Source organism: Falco peregrinus, chromosome 4, assembly GCF_023634155.1.
Source record: "Falco peregrinus isolate bFalPer1 chromosome 4, bFalPer1.pri, whole genome shotgun sequence".
NCBI classification, from domain to species: Eukaryota; Metazoa; Chordata; class Aves; order Falconiformes; family Falconidae; genus Falco; species Falco peregrinus.
The window spans coordinates 46382763-46408603 of NC_073724.1; the positions used below are offsets into that span (position 1 = coordinate 46382763).

At 37.1% G+C, this 25841-nt stretch overlaps 1 protein-coding gene and 1 long non-coding RNA gene across 4 annotated transcripts in view; both read left to right on the top strand.

Moving 5' to 3' along the window:
• The window catches only part of RCAN1 (regulator of calcineurin 1), a 42647-nt gene extending 18369 nt beyond the window's left edge, over nt 1-24278 (top strand). The window contains exons 2-5 of one of the 3 annotated variants that reach the window (XM_055802466.1): nt 14825-15016; nt 17152-17325; nt 18316-18475; nt 21496-24278. In XM_055802466.1, coding sequence (XP_055658441.1) covers nt 14930-15016; nt 17152-17325; nt 18316-18475; nt 21496-21659 — 585 coding nt within the window. In that variant the 5' untranslated portion in view covers nt 14825-14929 and the 3' untranslated portion in view covers nt 21660-24278. Of the gene's footprint in view, nt 1-14824; nt 15017-15053; nt 16485-17151; nt 17326-18315; nt 18476-21495 lie in introns of those variants that run through there. The other 2 variants (XM_013298940.3, XM_055802465.1) reach the window with 2 other exon arrangements.
• On the top strand, nt 3132-9435 carry LOC129784320 (uncharacterized). The gene is made up of 2 exons (XR_008746898.1): nt 3132-3285; nt 6353-9435. It is a non-coding gene; the product is annotated as an uncharacterized LOC129784320 (long non-coding RNA).
• Nucleotides 24279-25841: the final 1563 nt, after the last annotated feature.

Genomic DNA, 25841 nt, shown 5'->3' on the forward strand with positions numbered 1-25841 from the left:
GATTTGGGACTCAAATGCGTATACTTAACTGGTTTCTCTTCCCACATACACACTCAGAGGCTAAGTGTCCTGCTGTTTAAACACAGTAGCATTTTCTGGGTTAATGGGAAGGGCATTAGATCTGCTGACAGCTCTGCTCTCTGAGGCTTCTTTTTGCAGGAACTGTTCGTATTTTTGCAGGAGCCTAACAGTCTCTGGCTGTCCAGGTTGCTGTGAAGTCAAATTGTTGTAACTTGTCCTCATAGTCTTGTCTTCAGTTGAATGGAGCAGGTAACTTTGTATTTATTGATAGTTTCAGGGGGTTTGTTGTATCATTTTGGCAGCAACATCTAAACAGTGATAAATCCCTTGTAAGAAGAGCTTACAGGTAAGGACTTGATCCTCCTTTCATTTAGGAAAGTGGCAATGTTAAGGCATTAACTTTAACTGGGAACAGAATCAAGATACAAAATAGTGATTTCAGGATCAGGACGGGTGAGAGGATGAAATGGACTATTAGAGGATGTACTAAGTCTAGTTATATTTCGAAGTACAACTGTGTGTAAGCCTGGAGTAACTTGTTTAGGAAAACAAGTGTGTGCATGTTTGCTGTGATGGCAGTTATTCTGGATATGGGAGTGCCTGAGTTAACAAAATCATATTTGATAGAATGAAGTTACTAAAATATGCTGTTTGCTTTTAAAGAGAGAGTCTCCAAGATTCACAATTAGAAACTAGACAATGAGAGTTCACTACTTTACATACTGTGCAGACTTTGTGAAATGTTTTCCAGGAAAGCTGACTACAGCCATGAATCACTTATGGAAAACCCAGTGGAATGAATTAGTCAAATAATATTTGAGTGACCACTCTGTGCATTTTGCTATCAGGAAATAGTGCAGCTTTCCATGATTTTATACAAATCATGTGGCAGAAGTAAAAAAAGCTATAGTTAGAATAGCAAGCAATTACAGCTTCTGCTTTTTGACTTTCTCATAGCTTTCTCAAGATGCTTATTTTGAAATAAATAGGAAATTTAATATTGGGCAAAAGGTGTGGGTATTTGGGGGGAAATCTTCCAAGTTTTTAAGATGCTCAGGGAATTTCCCTGCTTTCTTCCCTGAACTTGCCTCTCCTGTGTTTTCCTGTTTGTATAACATAAAAAGGGGGGGTGTTCTTACTCTCTCTTCTGAAACTGTTACTTGTCGTCTTTCCTTTGTCAGGCTTTTACTTTTAGGTAACAACTAAGCAAAGTCAAAAAATGCATAATTGGAACAACTTAACTGTAGAAATGAAGTCGGGTACCAATGCAGAAGCCAAGTTATGTATTTGATAATGTACATCCACTGCAGTATTGATTGCTGTTGTTCAGAGAACTGGTGGAAAATGGTATCCTCATATGCAGTAAATTGGCCAAATATGTCCTTACTGGATGATAATTTTTTTTCCAATTTATCGGCCAAGTTCTACAGTCTGTTGTGTGTCTCACTGATTAAAATACATTGAAGTGTGTAAACTTTCATGCTTTTTGCACTGGCAAGTGTGATCTGAATGGTGTTAATAATTATGGCATTGTAAGACTAAAAGGGTATATCAGAAATATATCTGGTGTATCAGAGAAAAGTGCATGGGTGAGGGAGTACAGCTTTCAGTCTTCATTGGTGTGAATCCTGCAGTAGTTTTTGTGACACAGGCTGTTGATCCAAAAGCCTAGGGGAGCTCTTGGTGTTTGGAATGGGGACTTACTGACATCCTTTCTTAGATATGAAGCTGTGAGTATTGGATGACTGACAAGTCTCACTTTTTGATGCTTCCTCTTCCTTGACGAGAGCTGGTTCTGCCAAGATGATTGCATACAAGTTCCTTCAGGTGGCTACATAGGAAATTGGTTTGTGGTTTGATTTTTTTTTGTTTGTTTGTTTATTTATTGTTGTGTTTTTGGTATGTTGAGTATTTTTGTGGGCAACAGCTTGTGCACTCATATAGTCTTGATTAGACCAGTTAGGTCAGTGATGGCTGCTGCATTCACTTTCCTGTTCAGATGTACTGAACTGTGTCTTGCTAACTTACTGGGCTATTTCTGAGAGGGCAATATAAAGGAATGGTGCTTAGGCAACTTTAACTTCCGGTTTCTTTCGAAAGTGGATGGGTGCTTCATTTTCAGTTAAATATATCTGAAGAAATTTAATTACAGGGAAGGACTTTTAAAAGTTAATTCTTAGCCATACAAGATACTGTTAAGCTGAACACTGTCCTCCCTGCTCCTTATACAGAACCAAGCTTGAACCTATCACTGTAGTTCTCCATCCATTTGGATTCTTTTTTTCTCCTTATTTTTTTCCATTTTACCATGCCCCAGATAGCCACTTCTAATTCTTTGTCACCTCTGGCCTTTGCGCTCTAATTCCAAACCCAAAAGTGTGCATACTGTGCCAGATATACTTTTCAGATTCACATTGCTTGCTCAGTATGCGTTTCAGCCTTTATGTACGGGTTAGAAGGTGGTTCTTCTAAATTATCCTTAGCTCTCACTCATTCTTAACTCTTGTTTTAACCTCTGGAAACTCCTGGAAAACAAAGACAATTTTTTTCCTAAGATAACTTCAGTGATTTTTATTTTAAAATTTTTATTATAGTGTGTGGATTAAGTGAGCCCCTAAAGCTTGCAGATTCCTTTGTACAATGAGCATATTTCAGATGGTTGAACAAATGTCTGTCTGTGTTTGCATTTGTGTCCTTGGCCATCACCTTCTATAAAAGTTCTGAATTATCCCTTCTTTAGAGCCTTGTTCTAGCTTTTCTGGAGGCCCACATAAGTTGCCTGGCTGGCTTCTGCCAAGTGAAATAGCTGAGAGCAGTGTTCTGCATGCTGCTTCTTTGGTCTTCCTACTCTGCCCAGTATCTGATATTTTTATGCAACTCTTTATCACAAATGCTATCCTGTAACCCTTTATCCCAGTATCATACTTGATTGAAAATTGATAAGAGGCTCAAGACGGTCCATTTCTTGCTGTTTTCTGATGACTTTGAGAAAACTTTGCTATCACTTTAAGGGACATTTTTCTTCTGTGGATTTATACTTGTATGAAGGAGCTCTTTCAAAGTAAAACACAATGCCTTTTTTTTTTTTCTTTTTTTTTCCAGATCATGCTTTAAAGGATTAAGTAATGTCTTGAGGAGATTATCCCTGAATGATGTCTGAATATAGGGTTATAGGCTCTTGATAATCCTCTGAGCGAATGTGGCATGGTCTTCAGAATTTCCTTTTAAGATGCTATTTGCTCATGACTGTTTTCTGCTTTCCAGGTGAGAATAAACTTTATAGGCTTTCTAACACATTCTTAGGTATGCAGCAGTCATAAATATTCTTTGCTCTGTTCTTGTGTTTTCCAAAGAGACACCAGCTATTCTGGACTGAATGGTTTGTAGCTCCCAAATGTAGGATTCTGGCTTTGAGGCATAAGTGAATGGGAAGGAGTTCTAGTGCTCATCAGGCTTTCAGGTGGCATGATGTGAATTGTGATCACTGAGCATCATGGTTGCTGAGTTTGGGTTATCACCTTTGTTCCAAAATGTCACCTTTTGAACAAAGTAGGTAGGTTTCTTGGAGACTTTTCTGTAGAGGGTACTGTTCTTTCCTCAGGAGGTTTATTATCAGTTTAAGATGCTGGATTGCACAAGTGTTAGAGTATTTGAATAGCCTCTGTTTTTGTAATCTGTCCGTATGGACTGATGGAATGCTATGCAGCTCTTATTTACTTGTTTTGGTTTTGCCTCTTACTAAAAATGTTTTTCTCAATGAAACAAACTTAATTAAACAGAAGTTGTTTATCTTATCTAAAATGCTCTCAGCATATAAAATCCTAAAATACTTTTTCCCCAATAGTTCACTGTTCTATTTAGTCACCGCAATTTTGCAAACTTTTGTATGCTAGTTTTTAGCACTCACAAGTTGTTTTTCCAGGGGGAATGGTGTTTAAATATGAATAGAAAAATACCTGCCAGTAAATATACTGGGTGAAAATGTTTATTTCCTTCCAGAATATTTTAATGAGGGCAGAATTGTAATCAATTTACTATGGATCATTTGAGTAAATTTGTTGCAGGAGTGGAAACATGTCAAAAAAAGACTTTAAATTTTGATTTGCCATATTAAAAAGTCTTCTAAGTGAGTCTCAGTTGGTTACTCAAATATTCTGTAGTGGAATTTCCAAACTACCACTTTTATGTTACCAGTCAGTGAACAGGAATTTAGTGTTTAATGCTTGGAAATGGAAGTGTAAGTCATGGATTTTTCCAAGGAAGGAATAAGCACACTGTAGGTATTTATTTTTCAGATGGTTGGCTGGAAATCTGTCACACACTGAATCTGTAAATAGTCCTTCTGTGATAGAGCACAGCTCTATATTCTGTTTGAACATATGTAGGCTACATAATGCAAACTTGACAACAGTTCATGTATTTTAAGCTTCTATTAAAAAATCTTGTAAGGGTCTATTCAGTAAACAGCTACTTTCCTTCTTGGCAGTGCTTTTGAAATCTGTGTTTAAAAAAAATAATCAGTGGGTTATTTGAATCTTTTTCTTGTTTTTGTTTTGAATCTTTTTTTGTTTTTGGTGTGTGTGTGTGGGGGGGGTTTGTTTTGTTGTTTTTTTTTTTTAATCCCTTGGTGGAGTAATTGTGGAGTGGATAGCTTCTGTCTGCAGAGAAATGGCTGAATTCATTGCTTGGCTTCATAGAAACCTTAGTGATGTCCATAGGTGATGCATACTTCTGTGGTTAAAAACTCTGGATCCCATGGCATTATGGCTTTCTGCTGAAAGGACACACAGCTTCAGGGTACAGTCTGTAGTTTCAGCCTTCAAATAAATGTTTGTAATTGCGTAGAGAACTAATCTGAGTAGGATTTCTTCTTTATTCTCCTTTTGAAATAATAGCAATAGATGCAGGTAATATTCTGAAAGTTTTTTTCTTGTGTCATGTGAAATGCTGTTGAATTAAGATCAGGAAAATTAGTAAGTTAACTGGCATTCATTGGAGCAAGCCCAGGTTGCAATTCACATGTCTTAAATAGATGAAATTAAGTGAAGGGAGAAGAAATAAAGTTGAAACTTTCAAGAAGTACTGATTAAACGGTAAACAAAATTCTCTCACACGTTTTGGAGATCCTATGAGGAAAGACTGATTGCTCCAAACCATTCTCTGTCTTTTTTTTTTTTTTCCAAAAGGAAAGTGCTTCAAAGTTGCTATGAAGTTATGGGACTGTAGACAAGATGTTATGCTACTTCAGCAAATATCATCAAAGAGTAATAATAGCTCTTGAAGGTTTTGAATCAGCTGTACTCCATCTGTGAGGGGGAGTAGTCCACAGGATAACTCCTGTGTATTATCTTTGGGTGTAAGACTATACCCAAATTCTAAAAAGTCTACCAGAGTAATATTGAGAAACCGCTTCTGTGAGGAAGAACCACCAAGACCACTGGTTTGAATAAAGGTAGCACCTTGCTGTTATGTTGAGGGAATAAATAAAGTGTTTATTGCAGTGATGGGCCAGGCTGCCTTTTTTTACTTTCATTAGCCTTGAGGAGCCTGCATCTGTTCTGGAGAAACTACGACTGCAGAATTGCAAGGCCTTCCAATAGGAAAATAAACGTGGAACTGAGGAGTGAATACAGCTGTATGCTTCCCTGTTTATTACTGTTTTGTTTAACTAGCCATGGTGAACTGATTTGATTCTCAAATGTGATCATGGAAGATTCTTTGCAGCTCAAAAGCTCTGATTCTATTTGAGTGCCGTCAGATAGGAATGGCTGGGTTTTGGTTTCCACCATCAGTTGTCACTTAACTTGTTTTGAAATTTTTGCTTAACGTATTCTAGACATGTCATATGGCAGTTCACTCTGTGGAATTGAGGAGTAGAGTCATACCAAAACACGGGTTGGTGGAATGCTCCTAGCAGCCTCCAAAATCATCAGTAGAAATGATGGCTGGCTTCAGAGTTTTCTGGCACTACAAAACTTTGGAAGTCCTTGTCTAACCAGCTGATCCAAAATACCCATCAGAGATCCTTGGTCATAGGTCTGGAAACCACTAAAATGCTGACTGTTTCAGAAAAGATTTGAAAACAAAACCTTGGCTGCTCAATGAAAAAATAGTTGGCCATCTTAAACTGGTTTATCTGAAGCTTTGATATGCAATGATTCATGCTTTATAATGGTAACTCTTGATTTAGATGTTGAGTAGGGAATAAAGATAAGCTGACATAGATTCATTCCTTCTGCTTTTTTCCTCTGTACTGACCTTTTATCATTATCTCCTTCATTATCTAGAATGTACAAAGTGAGATAAAAATATCTTTACTTTGTCTTTTCAGAAAAGTTTCAATGGATATGGAAGCATATTGAACCAAAAATGCCACCTGCCTTTTAATCCTGCTGTGATGATCAGTGTGTCTCTCATAGCCAGAAAGCAAAGTATTTTTTTTTTCTCAAGTGATTTAAGAGACTAGGATGCTGACATCAAGCTTTTACTCTGACATATTATAATATATATGTATATTTAGAAGACAGTCTTTAATATATGAATCTGGATCATAACCTTACCCAGTCATCTCAAAGTTTAGTTTTAAAAAACTCCCATTTTGTAAAATCTATCATGTCTTCATCTCTGTACTTGTATATGAATATATCGAAACAGATCATAGTTTAGTGGCTTGGGTTTTTTATTTCATAAATCAAATCTAGGTTCGGTGTTCTGTTAGTGTTTTTGATTTGTGTTGTATATCCTGCTTCTAGCTCCAGGGTGGAAGGCAGACATTTTGAAAGTGCGTGCTTGCTACTGGAACATCTGGGTATTGGGGAGCTGTGACCACACTGGCTTCGATTTGATAGGGTTTGAATAAAATAGTATCAGTTTTGGGACTGGATGTGATGTACTGCTGGATCACTTTCTGGGGTCTTTTTCCTTCTGACCATGAGAGAGATTTACAGAACTTGGTTTCTGTGTCTTTCACTTAACATCCTCTTTTGTAAACTGTCGTGATGTGTTTGTCTTTATGCAAGAACTTCCATTCCTCATCACTTCTTGCTTTGGCTGCTGAAGATAGTTCTAGTTATGTCACTGTCAACACTTAAAAGGCCCATTTCTCTGAAATCTGGTCCCTTTTCAGTCTTGAAACATGGTATCTTTTAGATGCCAGTGTACAAGTCCAGCAGCAACATTTCTTTAGTGCCCCTTAGTTCACCCTAATGCATGGGCAGTGTGCAGAGGCAGCATTGGAGTGCAATGCTCCAGCTGTGGTAAGTGTCAGAATATGTATGACGTGCTTAAAGAATGCATGAATCCAACTCTAAGCATGTGCCCTATCCCCTGGACCTCTCCCTCTGCTGAATCTAACTTATAAATAACTTTACAGCTGTTCCCTCTTTACAAAACAAAGTGTTCTTCATCTTCAGAAGGTGGCCCCTCACTAAAGAAATAACTGTCGGAAGGGCTGTTTTTGTTTTAGTAGCTGATGTGTGTAGCATGTCCCTTCTTTCTTAAATTGTTTCATCATACAAGTCTATCTGTTAATTACTGTCTAGGTGGTGGGTTTTTTTTTTTTCCCCACGCTGGCATTCAAATAAATAACCTTGAAAAGGTCAGGCTGCTGCTGATTTTTCCTAGTTATAGTGGTAGGAAGAATACCTCATGCTTCCTTTATTTCATAGTTACACAGTGCTTATGAGACATTACTTTATATCTTGGGGGGTGTGGGAACATTTTTTAAACAAATAACTTCCTTCAGTTCTGCTGTAAGTAGTTTACAGATGCTTTTTCTATAGTATGCAAAAATGGCCTATTAACACATTTTGGTTTAAAAGCCCTTGTTCTTTTTTAGTTCATAATAAATATAGATGATCTTTGGAGAATTTTCCTCTTTCCCCTTTTTTAATCTCCACTCGGAGGAAAGGATTTATATAGACACCTATATTTATAGAAGCCTTCAACGAGTTTAAGTTAGAAGAGTTGTTTAAGGATTTCCTGCCCTTCCCTTTCCATAGTTAGCCTTTTCTAGTGTTGCATGTGCACTGCTTCCATGATGAGTTAGTGTATACACTGTACTATTGTCCCTGTTGCCTTTTCTTTCTCCTTTCTGCCTTAAATAGAAATAGATAATCAACACTGCAACTGTATCCGGCCATGGGAATGATCTTATTTACATTTGTCTTGGTTAAAGATTATAATCTTGTAATGGATTGAACTACAGTATTGCTGGACAGTCTTTTTTAGGTATTTTTGTATACTTCTAAGAAGCATCTTCTTGAAGGTTGTTTTGATCATTTGAAACCAAATTCTCTCTCTGTGATGGGGGTGGAGGAATGTTTATGACTGACCTTGCAGGAACTTTCTCCTTCCCTTTTTCAGTCCCTCTACCCAAATACTGCAAAAAGACTTTGTTTTTTATGATATATTCTTTCTATTGTAAATATATTGCCTGTAGATAATTTTGTAATTAAAGTGAATCAGTTAATGAATTTAAATAGAAATAAATACAGGAGAAATGGGTAGAGTTTTTTGGAAAAACTTGTTTTGATTGGCATTTATTCTGTAATTTTAGGTATATAAAGGTATTTGAGTCTTGCATCTTAAGATGACTAAGATGTGTATTATCTTAGTAAAGATGCACAATCTTCATAGCTTTTCTGCTTTGCTTTTACATTTTTTTCCCTGACTTCTTAGAAGATGGTCACTCATTTCTCTGCTCTGTTTTCTGTTTGGAAGAGGAAAAGATTTTCCTGGAACAGCTAAAACTTTAAAAATGGAGGTGGCAACTGCACACCAGGACTGTGGTCTTCAATTTTTAGCATAAACTGAGTCTAGCCATGTCTATCTGCAATAAGTATCTACACTAATATACAAAATATGCTAGTGATAATAGTGCAGGACTAATGTTTTGATAAATATTGTTGACAAATATTTGAGCTTCAGTTTTGAAACATTTCTTTTTACATCTGAAAATAACATCCAACAGTTCAAAGGTTTATAGCCATTGAATACTTTTTTCAAATAGTGCTCCTATATAGTACTCGGCATGATGATGTAGTACAGATAGATAGGTTTTTCTTTTGTGTGTCCTATTACATGGAATCAGATGCTTAAATTTTGTTAGAACTGCACAAATTTTTGTCTCTATTTTTATGACTGGAAATTCAGTGACTAAAATACTTGTAAGCATATGAAATAGTGAATGGTCATGTGTTTGCTGTTCCACATTATAAACAAAGTTAATGAGAGGAGCTGGTGATGACAGTCTTAACTCCATGCTTCATGCCCCTTTTTCCATTTTGTCATTGTGTGGGTGTTACCTTGACTTAATACGCTGCACGTAGCACTGTGTAATTTGTAAAACCAGTTTGTGTACTTATAGTGCTGTGCTCTGTGATTTCTTTACTGTAAATAAATTTGCAAATATTATTTGTGCAGTTTATTCTGTAATACTGAAGACTCTTTTTGCTTGTTAAAAAGGTGTTTTGCTGCAGATAATTTCTCTGCTGAGGTACAAGTGAAATAAATATATACATTGAGTTAGTAGTATCTTTCTGATGATCTGATGAATGTATAGATTATATAATCAATGAGTACACAAGTTTGAAAAACTTTGTTTTTCATTATCACAAATCAGAAGAAACTGTCCATTAATGCTTTCAGTTGTATGATAATTCTGACTCCCTTCTTCTGCCTGTTTTTGATCTGGTTTTGACTGGCATGAGAAGAATTTGTACTGCTAAGTTAGGGGCTGTGTGTTACTGCCTGACTGCATGAGTAGGTGTATAGCCATTCCAGTGTTCTGGATTAGACATGAAGGTTGCCAGTCTCCCAGTGCTTATGCGATTGTAAGGATTTTTAGGAGAAAAGCATACTAAAGTGTGATTGGTCTGCTGTGAATTTTACTTCCTAACAGATCCTGTTAGACTTGCAAAAAGGAATCATGTCCAGGTTGTCTTTGTTTTGGGTTTTTTTTTTTTTGGGGGGTGGAGGTGGATGGCAGGGATGTTGATTCTTAGTCTCATTTTACCAGCCACAAATGAACTGTGCAGACATTTTAAGGCAAGTGACTTAACTCGCTGCTCTTGCTCCTGGCTCTTTGATTGAGCCAGCCGGCATTGATGTGACTTCTCTCGCTCATCAGGTAAGTTTCAAAACAAAGCAAACCCCACAACACAAACCTCCACATGAAAACAACTCATGTTTTGGATCCCAAGGGCAGGGAAAAGAAGGTTTTCCAATGATGGAGAAAGTTACTGTTTCCTGATGGCAGTGTTAGTTAAAGGCAGTAGGGAAAAATACACTGTCAAGGACATGTGCTCCTTAGACGTTCGTATGTTAAACTTCCTTACTTTTTCAGTGGGTCTGAGTTCTGGGGATTTTTTGGTTTTACCTGGATGCACACTGAAGCCATGCTCTAGATGAGTGTTAAGTTCTAAAAGGAACATTTATTAGCTTTTCCCATTCTCTCTTTTAGTGTGCAAGCTAAAACAAGCAGACACATAGCACCCTGTACCAACAGAGCAGTGCAGACTAGAAGGTTGCCTGAATTCAAGTGTGTGCTAGTGTACACAGAGCAGAGCTTACTGAGCCCTAGGCATGCATGGATAGTTCTGCGAGCTCTTTATACCATACTGTCTGCCCTTCCCTCTTCCAACCGCTAGGAAGATGAAACTAGTAAGTATGATTATTCATTCTAGCTGACTTCAAGATGTTTGTCCCTGTTGTAAGGGCTAAGGCAAGATAATTAACATGAAAACAGGAATAGAAACTATATGTTGATAGCAAAAGGTCAGCAAGAATATATAGCGGGAGTACAGGGATTACATAAAGAGCACCCTCCAAGGGCAATTGTAAAAGTCTGCCAGGGATATGAGAGAAGAATGGACTGTATTTTTCTAATGTATAGCTTGTAGGCAACCATTTTATTAGCTTACAGAATTGCCAACATGCTTACATCCATGTTAATTTGCTTCCTCAGATTGTCAGCTTTGCTAATGTAGTTATCAGCAATGAAAGTAATTTTTGTGAGTTGCCTTTTTTCTCCTTCTGTGGTCTCATTTAATTTCCTCCTTTTCTGTGCCTTACCTATTTTACTGCATGTGGAGATTAAAATATAGAACTATTTATGGCATTCGATCGTTTTGTATTCCCCCTCTTCCATACGCTTATTTGACTCCTTGTTTCTCCTTTCACCCCCAAAAGTAATCAAAAAATGGTCTGTGTTAAATTTCTCTGCCTGGGAAGTCTTACTAGTGGAGAATCTGTCAGGTGCTATTGATGTTACGGAGTAATTTAGGTCTTCATTGAGCATCTTGTCTGCAATTTTTAAAACTCAGCTTTTAAAACTTGAGCTCCAGAGTCTGTACCTTTCAAGGGAAAGGTGAAACCTGAGGAAGCAGGGCTGACCCACGTCATACTATTCTTACCCATTTGCTTTCCCTGATTCTTGTTGCCCAAAGTACAGCAGCATTCTGTTGCACTGATGAAGTTTGTGTTCTTTAATATCAGACATTATTTGGTGTCTAGATGACAGCAAATATCTACGCAGGTGGTCTCCATGCCCTTGTTCTCTTTGTGTAGGTCACTAGGGAGTCTCAAAGAGAAGACAGAAAGCAGCAGTCTCTGGGATGAAAAACTGCACTCTGATAGTATCAGAATGTCTAATCTAGAAGTTCTGATAGTCTTGCCATGTTCTTGTTCCAGACAGTTCGTTAGCATGTGGTTAGCAAATGTTACAGGACCTGAACATGCCAGAAGAAACATTGCAACACTGTTCAGGATTTTGTAATGGTGGTTTTGTAACTTTGATTCTTGATTTCTACAGTAGATCTCAGGGCCCTCAACATAATGCTGCTACCCGAAATAGCACTTCAATAAATGAAGCAGGGGTAGTGATATTTTTTTTATTTTATTTTGAGAAAGTATGTCCTTATGTTTGTTTTTTAATAATTCAAGGTAGTTTATTTAATCCAGTAATCAAGACACTGTAGACTGCGGGTTTTTTTCTAATCAAGCATATCAGTAAGGATATTAGACCACTTCAACATGAATTTTGTAAACTCCCCACCAAAAAAAAAAAACCAAACCCAAAAAACCCACCCCCACCTAGTTCCTGGTTTATTCTGTGTTGCAAATGGATTTTTAGTATGCAACCTCCCCGCCCCCTGTTTCTTTTAAGAGTTATTGGTGACGGCACCTTACCAAAAAAATAATGTTGATAATGATAAAATGAAACAGAGTAGAACTAGTTTCTTTTCTTGGTCTTTTTAAATGGGCAAAGTAAAAAGCTACTGTGTATCAGTAGAAAACCCAATGTATATTTTAAATCTGGAGAACACCGTGAAAAACCTGTTTTGTGAGGTGTTAAATGTTCTCAAAAATGGTTTGTTTACAGCTAACAGTAATACAGCAGGCTGTTGTCCTGTTTTCAGTAATAAAGTTATATTTGAAAGATGGCTGTAGTAAGCCTTGAAAGGTCATTTTCCTTGAGTCTCAGTAATGTGTTGGTGGCCTTGAGGATAGCAATCAGAGGTATTTTTAATGTCTTACTCTTCATGGGATCTGGGCATAAAAATGTAAGTCTAGAGTTAAAGAGTTACAAGTGCCTAGGATCTACCTGTCCTACTTTCAACTGTGAAGTCCAAAATAAGGCTTTTGAAGACTTATACAATCACTGGACTGCTAGGAAGCTTTGACACACTTAGCTGTATAAAGGTCTGCAGCTAGGCTGCCGAAAGCTTCGTTCTGTTGAGCAGCTCAAACTGCCTCCTGTGTAGGCCAAATGATGCTCTACAAAAGAGGTATTCTTTCCACCTGTCACCCACAGAGATGCTGCAGTCACCTCTGTAGCCTCAGAGTGTGCCAAATGACTGACTCAGTAGTAGGTTAAGGGGGGAACCTTCTTTACTTTCTTATCAGTAGCTATGACATTCATCTAGTATGTGGAAAGCTTGTTTTTGTTTTACGCTCAGGTGATTCACGGCCATATTTTCCAGATGAGCATCCTGACCGCTGGTCTATGGAGTCATGCTTAGTGCTTCCACTTCTGAAGTCTTTAAGATACTCAACAAACCTAATTCCAGGGCAAGGGCAGGATTCGAGACATACTCGGCGTGATTTTCAGTGTGAGCTCAGGTGATTTGACGTGATGGATGTTTATGAATCCTCTTCTTAAGTATCTGTGTTTCTGGGTACAGGTCATGGGCTTGGGAACTCAGACCTGTTCTCACTGTATGTGTGCCCAGTCCAGATCTGGACAGTGTTCCTGTGAGCTTGGGGAGAGGAAAGGAGCTGCTGTTTCTTCCTATCTTTGTCAGGTACCCAGTATGTTAGGTGCTCCTGGAGTACTGGAGGCTTGTAATCTCTTTCTTTTTTTCAGAGTTTATTTTAATCTCACTGACAGCATCTATACTTGTTGTTGAGTTGTCCTTCAGAGAGCACCTTCTGTTTGACTGAGCTGAGCTTATGCTTAAGTGAGGGCTTCTGAAAAATGGTGCTAGGAAGTTGGTCTTGAGTAGTCTTTCATGCTAAGGTAACTTTACAATAGCAGAGATTTTGACTACTAAATGGGGATTTTAGCCTGTGGAACAGTAAACGTCCTTAACTTAAGCAAGTAAGTAGAGCCCATGTAAATAGGGAAGGCTATTCATGTGAATAGTTATACCTGATGAAATATTTATGAAATAAGATTTGTAATCTTATGGCTGCCTCTTGTTTGTAGTATTTCATAAAACTTGATGCTTCTGTTGTAGCCCTATGTTATAGTAAAATGAACTACACTTAGGATTTTGACTTAATTGTAAATTTTGATTGGATGTTGCATAGGAGAGTTCCAAATAGCTTGCAAAAGCTTCTGTTTAAACTTAATGAATTACTTTAAGTGTTAATGATTTTTTTTAAATGGTTCTTGATTTAAAAGCAAACCACAAAAACAAAGAAACAAAAATCCCCACAAAAGCAAAACCAAAACCCAGCACCCAAAAAACCTGTTCCTGTGCTACTTTTTGGGAAATGTTGTGTAACTGGGATACAAATAAACCATAAAATGTCAGAAATGTAGGCTTCATACCTCATCACTGCTGTCAGTAGTTCAGGTTGCCTCTTAAAACTCTGCCAGCAGAATTCTGATGAAGCTCCTGTTATTAAATAAAAAAGGGGGAAAAAACCAACCCAACCCCAAACCATCCCCAAACAAAACACCTCAACAGTTTGAGGCACAGAATGAGTTTTTAATAAAGTGAGAATGGTAATTAGTTCACATAGTTGCTTTGAAGAAATCTTCAAAATGAATTCTCACTGTAATGGGGGGAAAAAGTATTTTCCAAAATCAATTCCTCCTAATCTCTACATTTCAGTCTGTGTATTTTTTCCACAAAATTACCAAAAGCTATTGACCTGAGGGATTTGTTTTCCGTTCCAAAGTCTTGAAATTTCCCTCCTGGCTAATTACAGCCTATTACTCTAGACTTTGGTCCTTTAGCAGTAACATTTTCCATCTTAAGATGGTTTGTCCCATTCCAGTGAAGAGCATGTTGTCTGAGCACTGAATGGAATTACTACCAGTGGAAACTATGCTGCAAGAGGCTTGATAAAGCAGCTGCTGTGCAAACCTCAGCTGTTTTTTCCATCCTCCCGAGCACTGGTAATTAGCATAGGGAAGCTGACTAATGTGCTGACGTCACCTCTTTCCAGTCCCAGCTTACATTTTGTTCCTGACTGCCTTAAAGCATGCAGGACTTTGTTCAGGAATTCGCTGTCACATACAGGATGCTCTGAAGCCTTCCCTTTTTTTTTTTTTTTTTTTTTTTTTTTTAAGGGGCTGGACTTGTTTCCCTTATAAACGCTGCCTGCAGGACCAACGGCTTCCTTAAAAGTCATTGGTTTCTGTGGAACAGCAAGCATCGCTTTGGCAAAGCACAAAATGCATTTTAGAAATTTTAACTACAGTTTTAGTTCTCTGATTGCCTGTGTGGCAGATAGCGATGTCTTCAATCAAGCAGAAACAAGGGTATGCTTTATCTTTTGTGTTTTATTTTTGCAAACTATTGGAATACTGAAGTATATAGGTGCTGATTCACACTGTTTAAAATATAGATGCCTTGATAGCTTTTTGACTTGTAAGAAAACTTCAGTTTGATGTAAGGGTCTTGGGTCATACAAGTCTGCAACAATATGCTCTGATATAAATGACTATTCTGGAAATTATTAGATCTTAAGCTATGTGTTTTTGCAAACGATCAGAAGTTTACCTCCAGCCTGTCTTGACTATCTGTATAGTGTATTCTTCTCTTGCATATGTGTTTTCAGCAAGCGTTTAAATAGTAGTTTTGGTAGTAAGAGTCACATAACTTTTAGTACAATTTACACTTTTCATGGGTTTTTTTGGCTGGCAATGTAGTTAAGAGCATAATGTTAACACTATAAGAAGTCCTTTTGGATTTATATTTAACTGATTAGACTTAATATAATGTAGAGTAATCCAGTCCTGGTACAGCGGAATGTTGACTGCTAAGATACCTTAAGGACAAAAATAACATTTTGCTTAGTGTTGTGTTGATAGAATGACATTTATGACCTCTATAATCACACATATTTTAAAAACTATATATATTGCACAAATCTTGCAGGTACTCCCTGAATTTAAATGTTGAATGTGAACTTCAAAATGCAATTAGCGTGGGTTTGACTTACTTCTCGTGGTTGCATCCAGCTCTTTCTGGAGTAGAGGAGGTTAACAAATACAAGCTATGTGTGCAGAGGGTCCTGGTCTTGTTTTAGAGCTCATTTTGAAGAAGCTTAAGTGTGGCTCAGCAGACAGGGGCAGGACAGCCTTGATATTTTAAAATATCTTTGAAATATAGTGGTTCTGTACAGCTGTGGTGAGTCTGTGAAGCAGAGCTTTTCAGGAAGGAAAATGAAATTTTGGAGTAATTGCTGCCTTCTTATGTAATCTTTGTTGCTTTTTTCCTTACTAAGTCAAATTCTAACAGTAAAAAAAAATGAAGCAATGTGATTTTACATAGTTGTTTATTTTGGCTTTGTATTGAACTTCTAGTAAGCTTTTATGAAGAGAAGATACTTGAAAGTATCTGAAATCTGAATGCTTGATCTCATGCCATTGTTGAAATAAGGTTTGTGACTGGTTACTGTGTTCTCAGTGTGAGCCTGAAAGCTCACTTGGCAAGAGCATGGCCGCTTCAGAACCTCCTGTTTCTTTCTCCTCCTCCTTTGGTCCGGCGTCCTGAAGTAAGAGTGTAAGCAGTTGTCATAAAAAAGATATGAAATATAGGCAAGTTGGGTTTGTATAGATGCCCTAGGAGCACAAACCTGAAGTGCAAAATGGAGATAGCCAGCTGTTGGTAAAGGTGCTTCAGTCTTTTCATGCCAAAAGGACAGCAAAGTAACTCAACTGAAGATCTATGAAGATAGGAGGTTTTGGTCCAGTTCCTACTCTTACCACACAGTCAAAACAGAAGGTGTGTCAAAGACCCTTCAGGAGCTGTATAGTTAGTACTTTAAGATTGTTATTATTTTTTAAACATAGTGGGAGCCTTTTGAGAATTTGGTTCCAGAAATAGAAGAGGCTATTAAACTAGAGTTCAGTAATATGTTCATTTTCCTAAATGAAAGTAGCAGCTATTAAACCAGATGTTCATGAACTTCATTATGCATGCTGAGTCACTGAAGAAAATTAAATTTACCTTGCAATATGCTTTATTTTTTTCTCTATTAAAACTGTTGTGTTGGCTTCCTTGAAAGTTGCACACATAGACAAAGGCATGCTTGGCAGACTTTTTTCAAGGCCTTTGGATATTAATTTTATAAGACAAGCATTTGTTTTCAATATCTTACTAATACTACTGTTTCTAGTATGTTGCTATCTCAGATTATGACGTCCAACACATCATTAATGATAATAATCTATTTTTTAATAAGGAAGAAAAAAGCTGCTGTAGAGAAACAATGATAGGTTAGAAAAATTCATTATAAAAGAGAAAAAAACTAAATCTAAGCTGTTATAAATACATCAATATTCAAGAGTGGTAGTATGCCCCTACTAGTAACTGCAATTTATTTCTGTATTTTTTTAGAGAAAATGTATAGTTTGTCTATTCACTTTCTTCTCTGCTCCCTTCTTTTCAGGCCAAATTTGAGTCGCTGTTTAGAACGTATGACAGAGATACCACCTTTCAGTATTTTAAGAGCTTCAAAAGAGTACGAATAAATTTCAGTAACCCTTTATCTGCAGCAGATGCTAGGATCCAGTTGCACAAGACAGAGTTCCTTGGAAAGGAAATAAAACTGTATTTTGCTCAGGTAAGTGTTTTTGTGATTATCCTTACAAGGTACTAAAGCATAACTCACGATAAGCTTCCACAGGTCTTCAATCATGCTAATAAACACTGTTAATTTTTTTTATTTGATTAGAGAATCACAGATTGTTCCAAACCTACAAGTATTTGGACACTGTTGCATAGTTTTGCATTTGTCTCCTGTATTGTTTTGATAACCTTGGGGAAAGGGAATAGACGATAGTAATAGGAATAGAGTTTAGTGGGGTGGGGGAAGCCAAGTGTGCTCTGCCAACAGTACACACACACACACACACGTGTGCTCAGGTAGTATCTGAGGGAATCCAAAGTGTAGAGAGCTGCACATTCAGGATTCTGCCTGTTGATCCTACTCTTGTTACTGCAAATCGTTTGTTTAGCACATATTTGTACTTGCAGATCAGCATCAGTGCAGCAACATAGCTGACTAGCATCCACTGCTAAAGATGCAAAACTCTCAGGTTCTGGTAATCTGGGTACGTTTTGGTAGCTGCTGTGTATTTTCCTCCGTAAATTTAATGGGAAAATTAATCTATGTGTGTCTGTTTCAGATGTCCCTAGGGACAGTCCTGAAGGAGCCAGTTTATTTATATACCTTCTAGAATTCTCACCACTCTCACTTGTGGTAATGAGTTTCAACACCATTTGTCATTAGGCCTTAAAGCCCATATCCAGCTTCCTCCTATTTCAGTATTTTAAGGGCAGATATTTTCTGGTGAAATTTTTGTAAAGCTCCATAATGAGAAGATGCGGATGTGCATACTTCATTGCATGTTTCATCAGAGTTAATGAATGTGGTGGCTTGTCTGTATTTTGTATACTGGGTCTTTCATATAGCTCTCTTCAATAGTATAGTTACATGCTGCCACCTTGAGTGCCTGTTACAGCATAACATCTCTCCAAACCTTAAAACTCCTCATGAATGATGGTTTCATTGATAATAGTGAAACAGCTTTTGCTTTTATGCTTTTTTCAGACTCTGCACATTGGAAGTTCACATTTGGCACCACCAAATCCAGATAAACAGTTCTTGATTTCACCTCCTGCCTCTCCACCTGTTGATTGGAAGCAAGTAGAAGATGCTACTCCAGTTATTAACTATGACCTTTTATATGCCATCTCCAAGTTAGGACCAGGTAAGGAGGAGTAGAAACACTAGAATTTTGGTTGAGTAAAACACCTTTAAAACTTTCTGAATTTCTAGAACTTCTTAAATGAATTGCTACCTACCAATTAAATACGTGATATCAGAAAAAGTGTTAGTAAATGGTGGTTTCTTGTGCACACTGTAATTCCCCAGGATCACTTGGAAGGCCCAGACCTCCACAATGTGCTCTGTTTTGGGGCTTGTAGAGAGTATGAATGTTGTTTCAGTAATATATTAGCTTGTTAATCAGACTTTTCAAGAAGCAGCTTCCTAAAAATGAAGAGGCAATTGTGTAGTTGTGTAAGTTTAGAAGGGATGGGAAAGTCCTGTTTCAGATTGTCTCAATCAACCAGTAACAGCTGGGTGGCTCTGTGCTAGAATTACCTCTGCATCTGAGATATAGTATGTGTAGGAGGGGAAATGATCAGTATCAACTCAATCTTCTTTTGGAGTTAAGAGGGAGAAGTTTCTGCCACTCCTTGCTCCTTCTAATTATCATCTGCTGCAATTCATTCATTTATTGGAAACTCTGTGATAGCTTTACCCTATGAAAGCAATAAAGTTTATATCAGGTTCCTCTTCCCCCCCCCCCCCCCCATTGTCCAAAGTAAAGGAGATATTAAGGATGTACACTTGCCACTTATTTCTAGTGCTGTTCCCTAAGTTGTTTGTCATTTCATCTAACCATGTTTATAGGTCTATTTATTAAAAATAGATAGCACAACAGATAGGAGAAACAGTTCTACCTGCTACTTGTGTTTTAAACCAAGTACTGCTTTCAGAAATGGATGTAAAATTTCACTAAATTGAAGTTTTTATTTTAAATATGGTTCCACTTTTCAGTGATTAATGATTGCGTTCCTTCATGTCATTTTAGATCTCTGTTAAGACAACCTTCTTAATGAGAATTGGTGCAAATTATATTTCCCAAGTTCTATAACTCTGATTTAACTTGTTTGCAACTGTACTATTAAGTTTAGGGGAGAGAAAAAATGGCCAAATTTAGTAGCAGTACCAAAGAGAATAAAAACTATAGTCTAAATCATTTTACTGTAGTATTTTTATATAGCTGTTTACCTACCAGTTTGGGGAATGCGTCTTATTATGTCAGTAGTAAAGGATGGAGAAGAGGGTAGGGCAGGACTTTTATTCCTCATGCATCAGCTTTCTATGTAGCAGTTTATGGTTGACTGTACGCTGGTGATACCCAAAGATTCTAGTGAAAGTAACGGGCATCTCACAAACCGCTGGGGAATTATTTTTACCTGTGAAAATTCAGCCCTTTGCAGTTTGTGGAGGGACAAAAAATCTATGCTTATGCTGGCATAAAAAATGGGGTAGATTATTGCCAGTTTTTAATAAATACCATCTTTTAAATGGTGGGTGAATTATAACGGCAAGAACAATTTATAGGAAAGATACTACAGTTAGAAGTGGAGGTATAAAATGCTGCCACAAATAATTTGTTTATCCAGAAATATGTAAACTAAGCAGATGAGCCTGCATGTAGGTCTTTAAAACCATCCGTCAAGATTACAGCTGACATACTGAATGTTTTTTCAAAGATTTTGTTTTCCTGAAATCAGTTTTTGAAAGAGAAGTCCCATAAGACTCTGCTCACTGGAATAAAAGTTTTTTGACGGAGCACATGGAATGAATAAATAAATAATGTTGCAGCTTACTGATTTTTATGAAAGTTCAGAGCTTGCCCCGTGAGTGCTGCTTTCTTTACTACAGGCATTTCTTTTAAGTTTTAGCAGTACAAAAAAACCCCACCCTGCAAGTCTTAAAATAAATACATAAGCATTTACTAAGCAGTAAAAGCTGGTCCTTTTTTCCCCTGAAAGTTCTGTTATGGAGATGCCCTGCAGTAAGGTCATTGGAAGATCTGTGATCCTGTTTTTCCATGAGATTTTTCATTTATATTGTGAAACGTTGAGCCCTGTAAAGCTCTGCCTCTTGACTGTGATGTCCATTGGAACATGGAGTTAATGACTTGGTACCAAGGAGCAAGGCAGTGGTTACTTTATCCCAGTGGCTTGTGTGTTTCTGAAGAACTGGAGGCAAAAGCCTTTTCTTCTATGGAACTGCCCTTTGTGCCAGTTACCTTTCCTAAAGTTCTTGGGGAAACAGAGCAGAGACCACTTTAGAGCCTTGACACACTAGTGTGTGCTGCTTGCCATGGGTGTTAGCTCTTTTGAGCAGCTGATGTACAGATAACCGTAATGGTCTTAATGGAGACTGTTCTTTCCACAGAGAGGTAATGAGTATAAAGTAACAAGAAACAAAATTCAAGGTAGCTGACCAGAGAAGGGGTAAAAAGAAATAGTTTGCCCTTTCCCTGATCTAATGGAAGATTAAATTATTTAACACCTAGTTAGATTTAAAACGAATTCTTTGTTATGGAAAAAACAGATTTCAGATCAGTGGTTAATAAAATTTGTGTCATAGCACTTCTACACACTGATTGTATTGTGTTTCACATTATATAGGTATGAAGCTTGCTGTCTAGCTCTGCTGAATGCTAGAACAGTCTTAGAGCACCTCTGAGGTGGGAAGAACTGCATCCAGCTTTCTTAACAGTAAAAGGATTTTGGGGGAAGGAAGGTCCTGTAGTTTTGCCATCATTCAGGAAAACAAAGTCTTCCTGAATATGGTACAGTGTATAGAAAATGTTTTATGCTTTAAAATGACAAAAACCCACCAAGAAAATTTATGCCTGCTCATGCAGAATGCTTTCTTGAATGCCTAGGGTGATTTATGTAAACTTGCTTTCAAGTGAGCAGCTGAGCTATGTTGCTTTGAAAACAGAACCTAAATACTTGAGGGTGGTGAACATGACTTGGCAATGCAGCTGCCTGCACAGTCTGAAGTGTTGTGGAAATTAGGCTTTTGTCAGTGTATTACTTGCACATTTTTACATATTCTTTTATTTTTATTAATTCCTTTTATACTTTTTCTATAGAATAGATCCTTTTTAACCAGGTTTGCTAATATTTTAACTTACAGGAGAAAAGTATGAACTACATGCTGCAACTGACACTACTCCTAGTGTTGTCGTCCACGTGTGTGAGAGTGACCAGGAAAATGATGTGGAAGAAGAAACAAAGAAACCCAAACCAAAAATTATTCAGACAAGAAGGCCAGATTATACTCCTACCCATTTAAGTTGAACTGCTGTTGTTTTTCCAAGGTTACAAGTAGACATATGCAAGGGAAACATTTACTGTGGAAACAGCAGGTCATAGGTTTGGTGGCAACAGCAGCAGTTATAGTAGGAGGAATTCCAATATGTTTGCTCAGAAAAATATAAAGGAATTTTCATCCTTATTTTTCATGCTGCAGGTTGATGGATGTCATGAGTGCATTCCCAGATCACTAGGAACAAAAGATAGGCAGAAGATGACCTTTTGAGACATAACAGGACAAACTAGGTTTACTTTTTTGGGGGTACTGTAGGCTGTTCCATTATAAAGCAAATGGGGGAAGCTTGCTTTGTTCTGACTGATGTAAATCCTCAAGATAATAGGCTAGTCATTGTGTGGAGTACATAGCGATAACGGAGGTGGTTTTGAAGATTAAAGTATGGGAATTATAAAACTTTTTCTTATTATAGATTTTGTGCATGTGTATTCTTGGTCTCCTAAAGTAACTTTGCATTATTTTCTATAGTTTCTGACATGTTTCTGGAAATCTGGGAAATTGTTTAAAGTATTTATTATCTCATCATCCTGGACTTACTACTAGATGTGTATATACATATATATTTATATTTGGTTTTATTGGCACTCATTTTTCCAGCAGGCTTACAGTTTTTTCGGCACCTTATTTTGGTGCTGTGTAACTCGTGCTTTTAAAATTTTAACCTTTTGAATGACTATATAGGGTTTTATCTGGCAAAGTAATGGAAAAATGTGCAATAGGAAAGTTGTTTAAATAAGTCGATTTTAAATTATTTAAGTTCAGATAATTTATATCTTCAATAGTATTTGTTTGGTAGCTTTGACTTTCTCATTTGGAAAAAAAAAAGTACTCAAATGTATAAATAAAGCTAATGTTTCTTATTCACAGAAATGTTAATTTTTCAATGAAAAAAATGGTAATGGGGAGATGTGAACTCAACTCAGTATGTGAATCTGCATTGTTACGAGCAGAGGTTTTACAGTGATTGAAAAATTGTACGCAGTGTGTAGAACAGCGAAGAGGGATGGAGTGCCTTTTCCTCATTCATTCCTGACGTGAACTGTTCTACAAGCTGCACACTTGTATCTTTTTCTACCGGCTTTGTCCATAGATATAAACTTTGCTAGCTTTGCTTCCAAATTAAGCTGGTATTTAGAAATGCTTAATGCCAAGTAGTGATGCATACTTAAGTAATGGGTTTATGTGGGAGAAGCTTTAGGGTTTTTTATATGTCAGTGTTTAAAGACAACAGCTCATGACGTGCAAGTTTAGAGGAAGAAAGATGACAGAATTGTATTTTATTACTTGTTTTTTAAAATGGAGATCCTCACTTTGAAACAGTTGCAGTATTTTTTTTAAGAGACAGTAACTGATATCTGTGGGAAAATATCACTTACAGTTTTAGAAGGGGGGTGTCTGAAGCTTCTCAGTGTGTTTTTAGAAATCAAAGCATGGTTCTCTGTTGATTTGCTTTTGCCACAGTTGGTCTTAGAATGAGTTTGTAGCTGGAATTAATACAAAGAAACTCATTCTGTGCCATTTGAAGCAAACATTGACTTTAAATTCCCAGGCTCACACCTTGTTTTTTAAATAAAAAATACATATTTTAAGAAGTAAGATGTATAATGAGGCCATTCCAAGCTGTGGCGCAGTGTAGAAGTGGTGTTATTGAAGGCCCATCATTATACAAAGCAAAGTAGAAATTGATATCCTGTGTCTACAGAGAGCAGGAATGTATTGAACTTTTAGTGACACTTGCAGTTATGATCTTGTTTTGATTGGTATGCCCTGTGAACTGAAAGAAACACTGGTATTTGGTGTCTGTCTTGGACCTAACTCAAGCGGCACTATCTCAGTGTTAACAGTGTCAAGAAGAGCTAATACCATATATTGCTGGAGCTGTGTTTTATGGACATGGGAGTGTATGAGGTTATTTTGTATTACTGAGGTGTAACAATCAGCTGGATGTGTGTACTGCTTATTAACACACAATAAGTAAAACTGAGAGAAACTTCGTAGGTTTGCCACAACTGCCTTTAAGCTTTTCCAAGGTATTTTTCCATGCTTCTCAAATTACTGCTGGATGTAGTGTTTCATTTCATTCAGTTTGAAATTGTTGGAATAATTCCTGTTCTGTCCTTTTTACGTCTTTCTATCATTACCAATTGAAGCATTAGTTTTGCATTAGAAACCTAGGTAGCTGCTGTTCTGTTTCCTAGCAATCCTAAGAAAGCAGTGCTACCTTTCAATTAAAAGGAACAGAATGTTAAATACCAATATGGTTTTCATCATTTTAGTACACTGACATCTGCCTAATAAGGTGGGCACTAGAAACCAGGGAAGTCTTGGGATGGTTACAGTGTGTTTTCCCCTTCTGGTGGTAATTATAAACAAAGGTTGTGAGACAGTAACTTGCCTGTGTTTCTGGTTGTACATCCTGGCCTGTGCCACCTTCTGTTATCATTACTACAGTGTGCTGCTTGCTTTTTCTGTTTGTTTGGGTTTTTTGTTTTTTTTTTAATGTTCAAATGAATGCTTAGTCAATATTTTATACAGTTGTATAGTATGGGGCATATTTAAATTAAAATATTTTGTTGTCTTCTTGTAAATGTTGTGGTATTTCATGCATGAAACTCTTTGAAGATTTTGCGCCAAAATCTGAACTTTAAGCTTCCAAACATTTCTGATTTGAAAAAGGTAAGAATATTGTCCCAGGTCATATCCTTGCCAACCAAATGAATTTATTCAGAGAAAACCTTTCCAGCTTTCTGCTTAAGAGACTTGCATGATCTCAATCAAAGTATGAGAATCTACTAATGAATAAAACATAGTCCAGAATATTCCAGTTAAAAACTGATTCTTCTGTGCCTGAAGTTAATGTGCTTCCTAATAAAGATATCAACATCTTACTATTCTATAGAAATCCCTGTGCGTTCATAATATTCTAACCAGTTTTCTTCTACAACATGAATAATTCTATTTTAAAAACTTCTGAAATATGAAAATCTATCAGCATTTAAGTGGCTTTACGTAGTAACAGCATCTTTGGCTTGCAAAACATGTTGTGCAAAAATGCATAGGTTTCACCCTTGCTAAGGATAGAAGTCCTTCCATGGCAGAAAGGAGTTACTGGTATTCATGCTTATCATTCTTCTTTACTTATGACTTGGAGGTATTGATGTTTGTAAGAAATTGTTCTATATACAGAAGTGGTTTGAAATAACAAAGTGTTGCTGCTCTTCAATAGCAGGCCCCTCCAGGGGAATTCCTGCACAGAGTAATAGAAATAGCTTAGTCCTTAAGTGACCTAACAACAGATAGAAGGTGAAATAGCAATTCCAGCTGAGCCATCCTGCTTTACGTGGAAGACTTAATTTCTTCTTCTTTTTGGAAGTATGGCTCATGTTCTATTATTTGCCCTCTGCATAAATATAGCATGCACAATCTCCATAAATCTGTAAGTGATCACTAGTATTTGTCATTTTGCAAGACTTGTTGCCAGCTTAGTAATACATGTTTCTATCATTGCATTACATGTTTGTGCGTGCATTAGTACGTTAAGGACCTTACTTGTTACTAAGGGGAATTAACAACATGAAAGACTAAAGTTTGTTTCTAATCAGGGTTTTATTTTTCAGAGCAGCAACAAGTGTAGTAACTTTGATATTTGAAATACTGGACAAGTGTATTAGTTGTTCTTCTTGTCTAGTCCAGACTTGTCAAGGGTGGGGAAGTAATGAACTCCAGCAACTCTCTCTCATACCATTTTAACAGTTACAGCACACAGATTTTGCCCTAGGCATAATCATCTGCCTAGTCAAGTTTGCTTTGTCACACTAGAAGGAATGTCTTGGGGAAGACAAGTTCTTTAACTTGAAATTGTGATTTATATCTATAAAGCTTGCTTGCTTGTTCTGGTATGTCCCAAACACATTCCCAGTTCCAAACATGCAAAATGTTAGCAAGAGGTGGACCTTTACTCTATAAACATAGACCAAGTTCAGAAACTCACTAGGTCTTGGGTTCAGTTGTTGCATTTGTATCATCATGGCTTTTATCCTGGCTTACCCGACACACTTTAGAAGCATTTAGCAGAAAATTACTCCTGCTTAATGCTTTTAGTAATTCATAATTGGCTGTCTAAAAAGAAGAAAACACCAGTAAAAACAGAT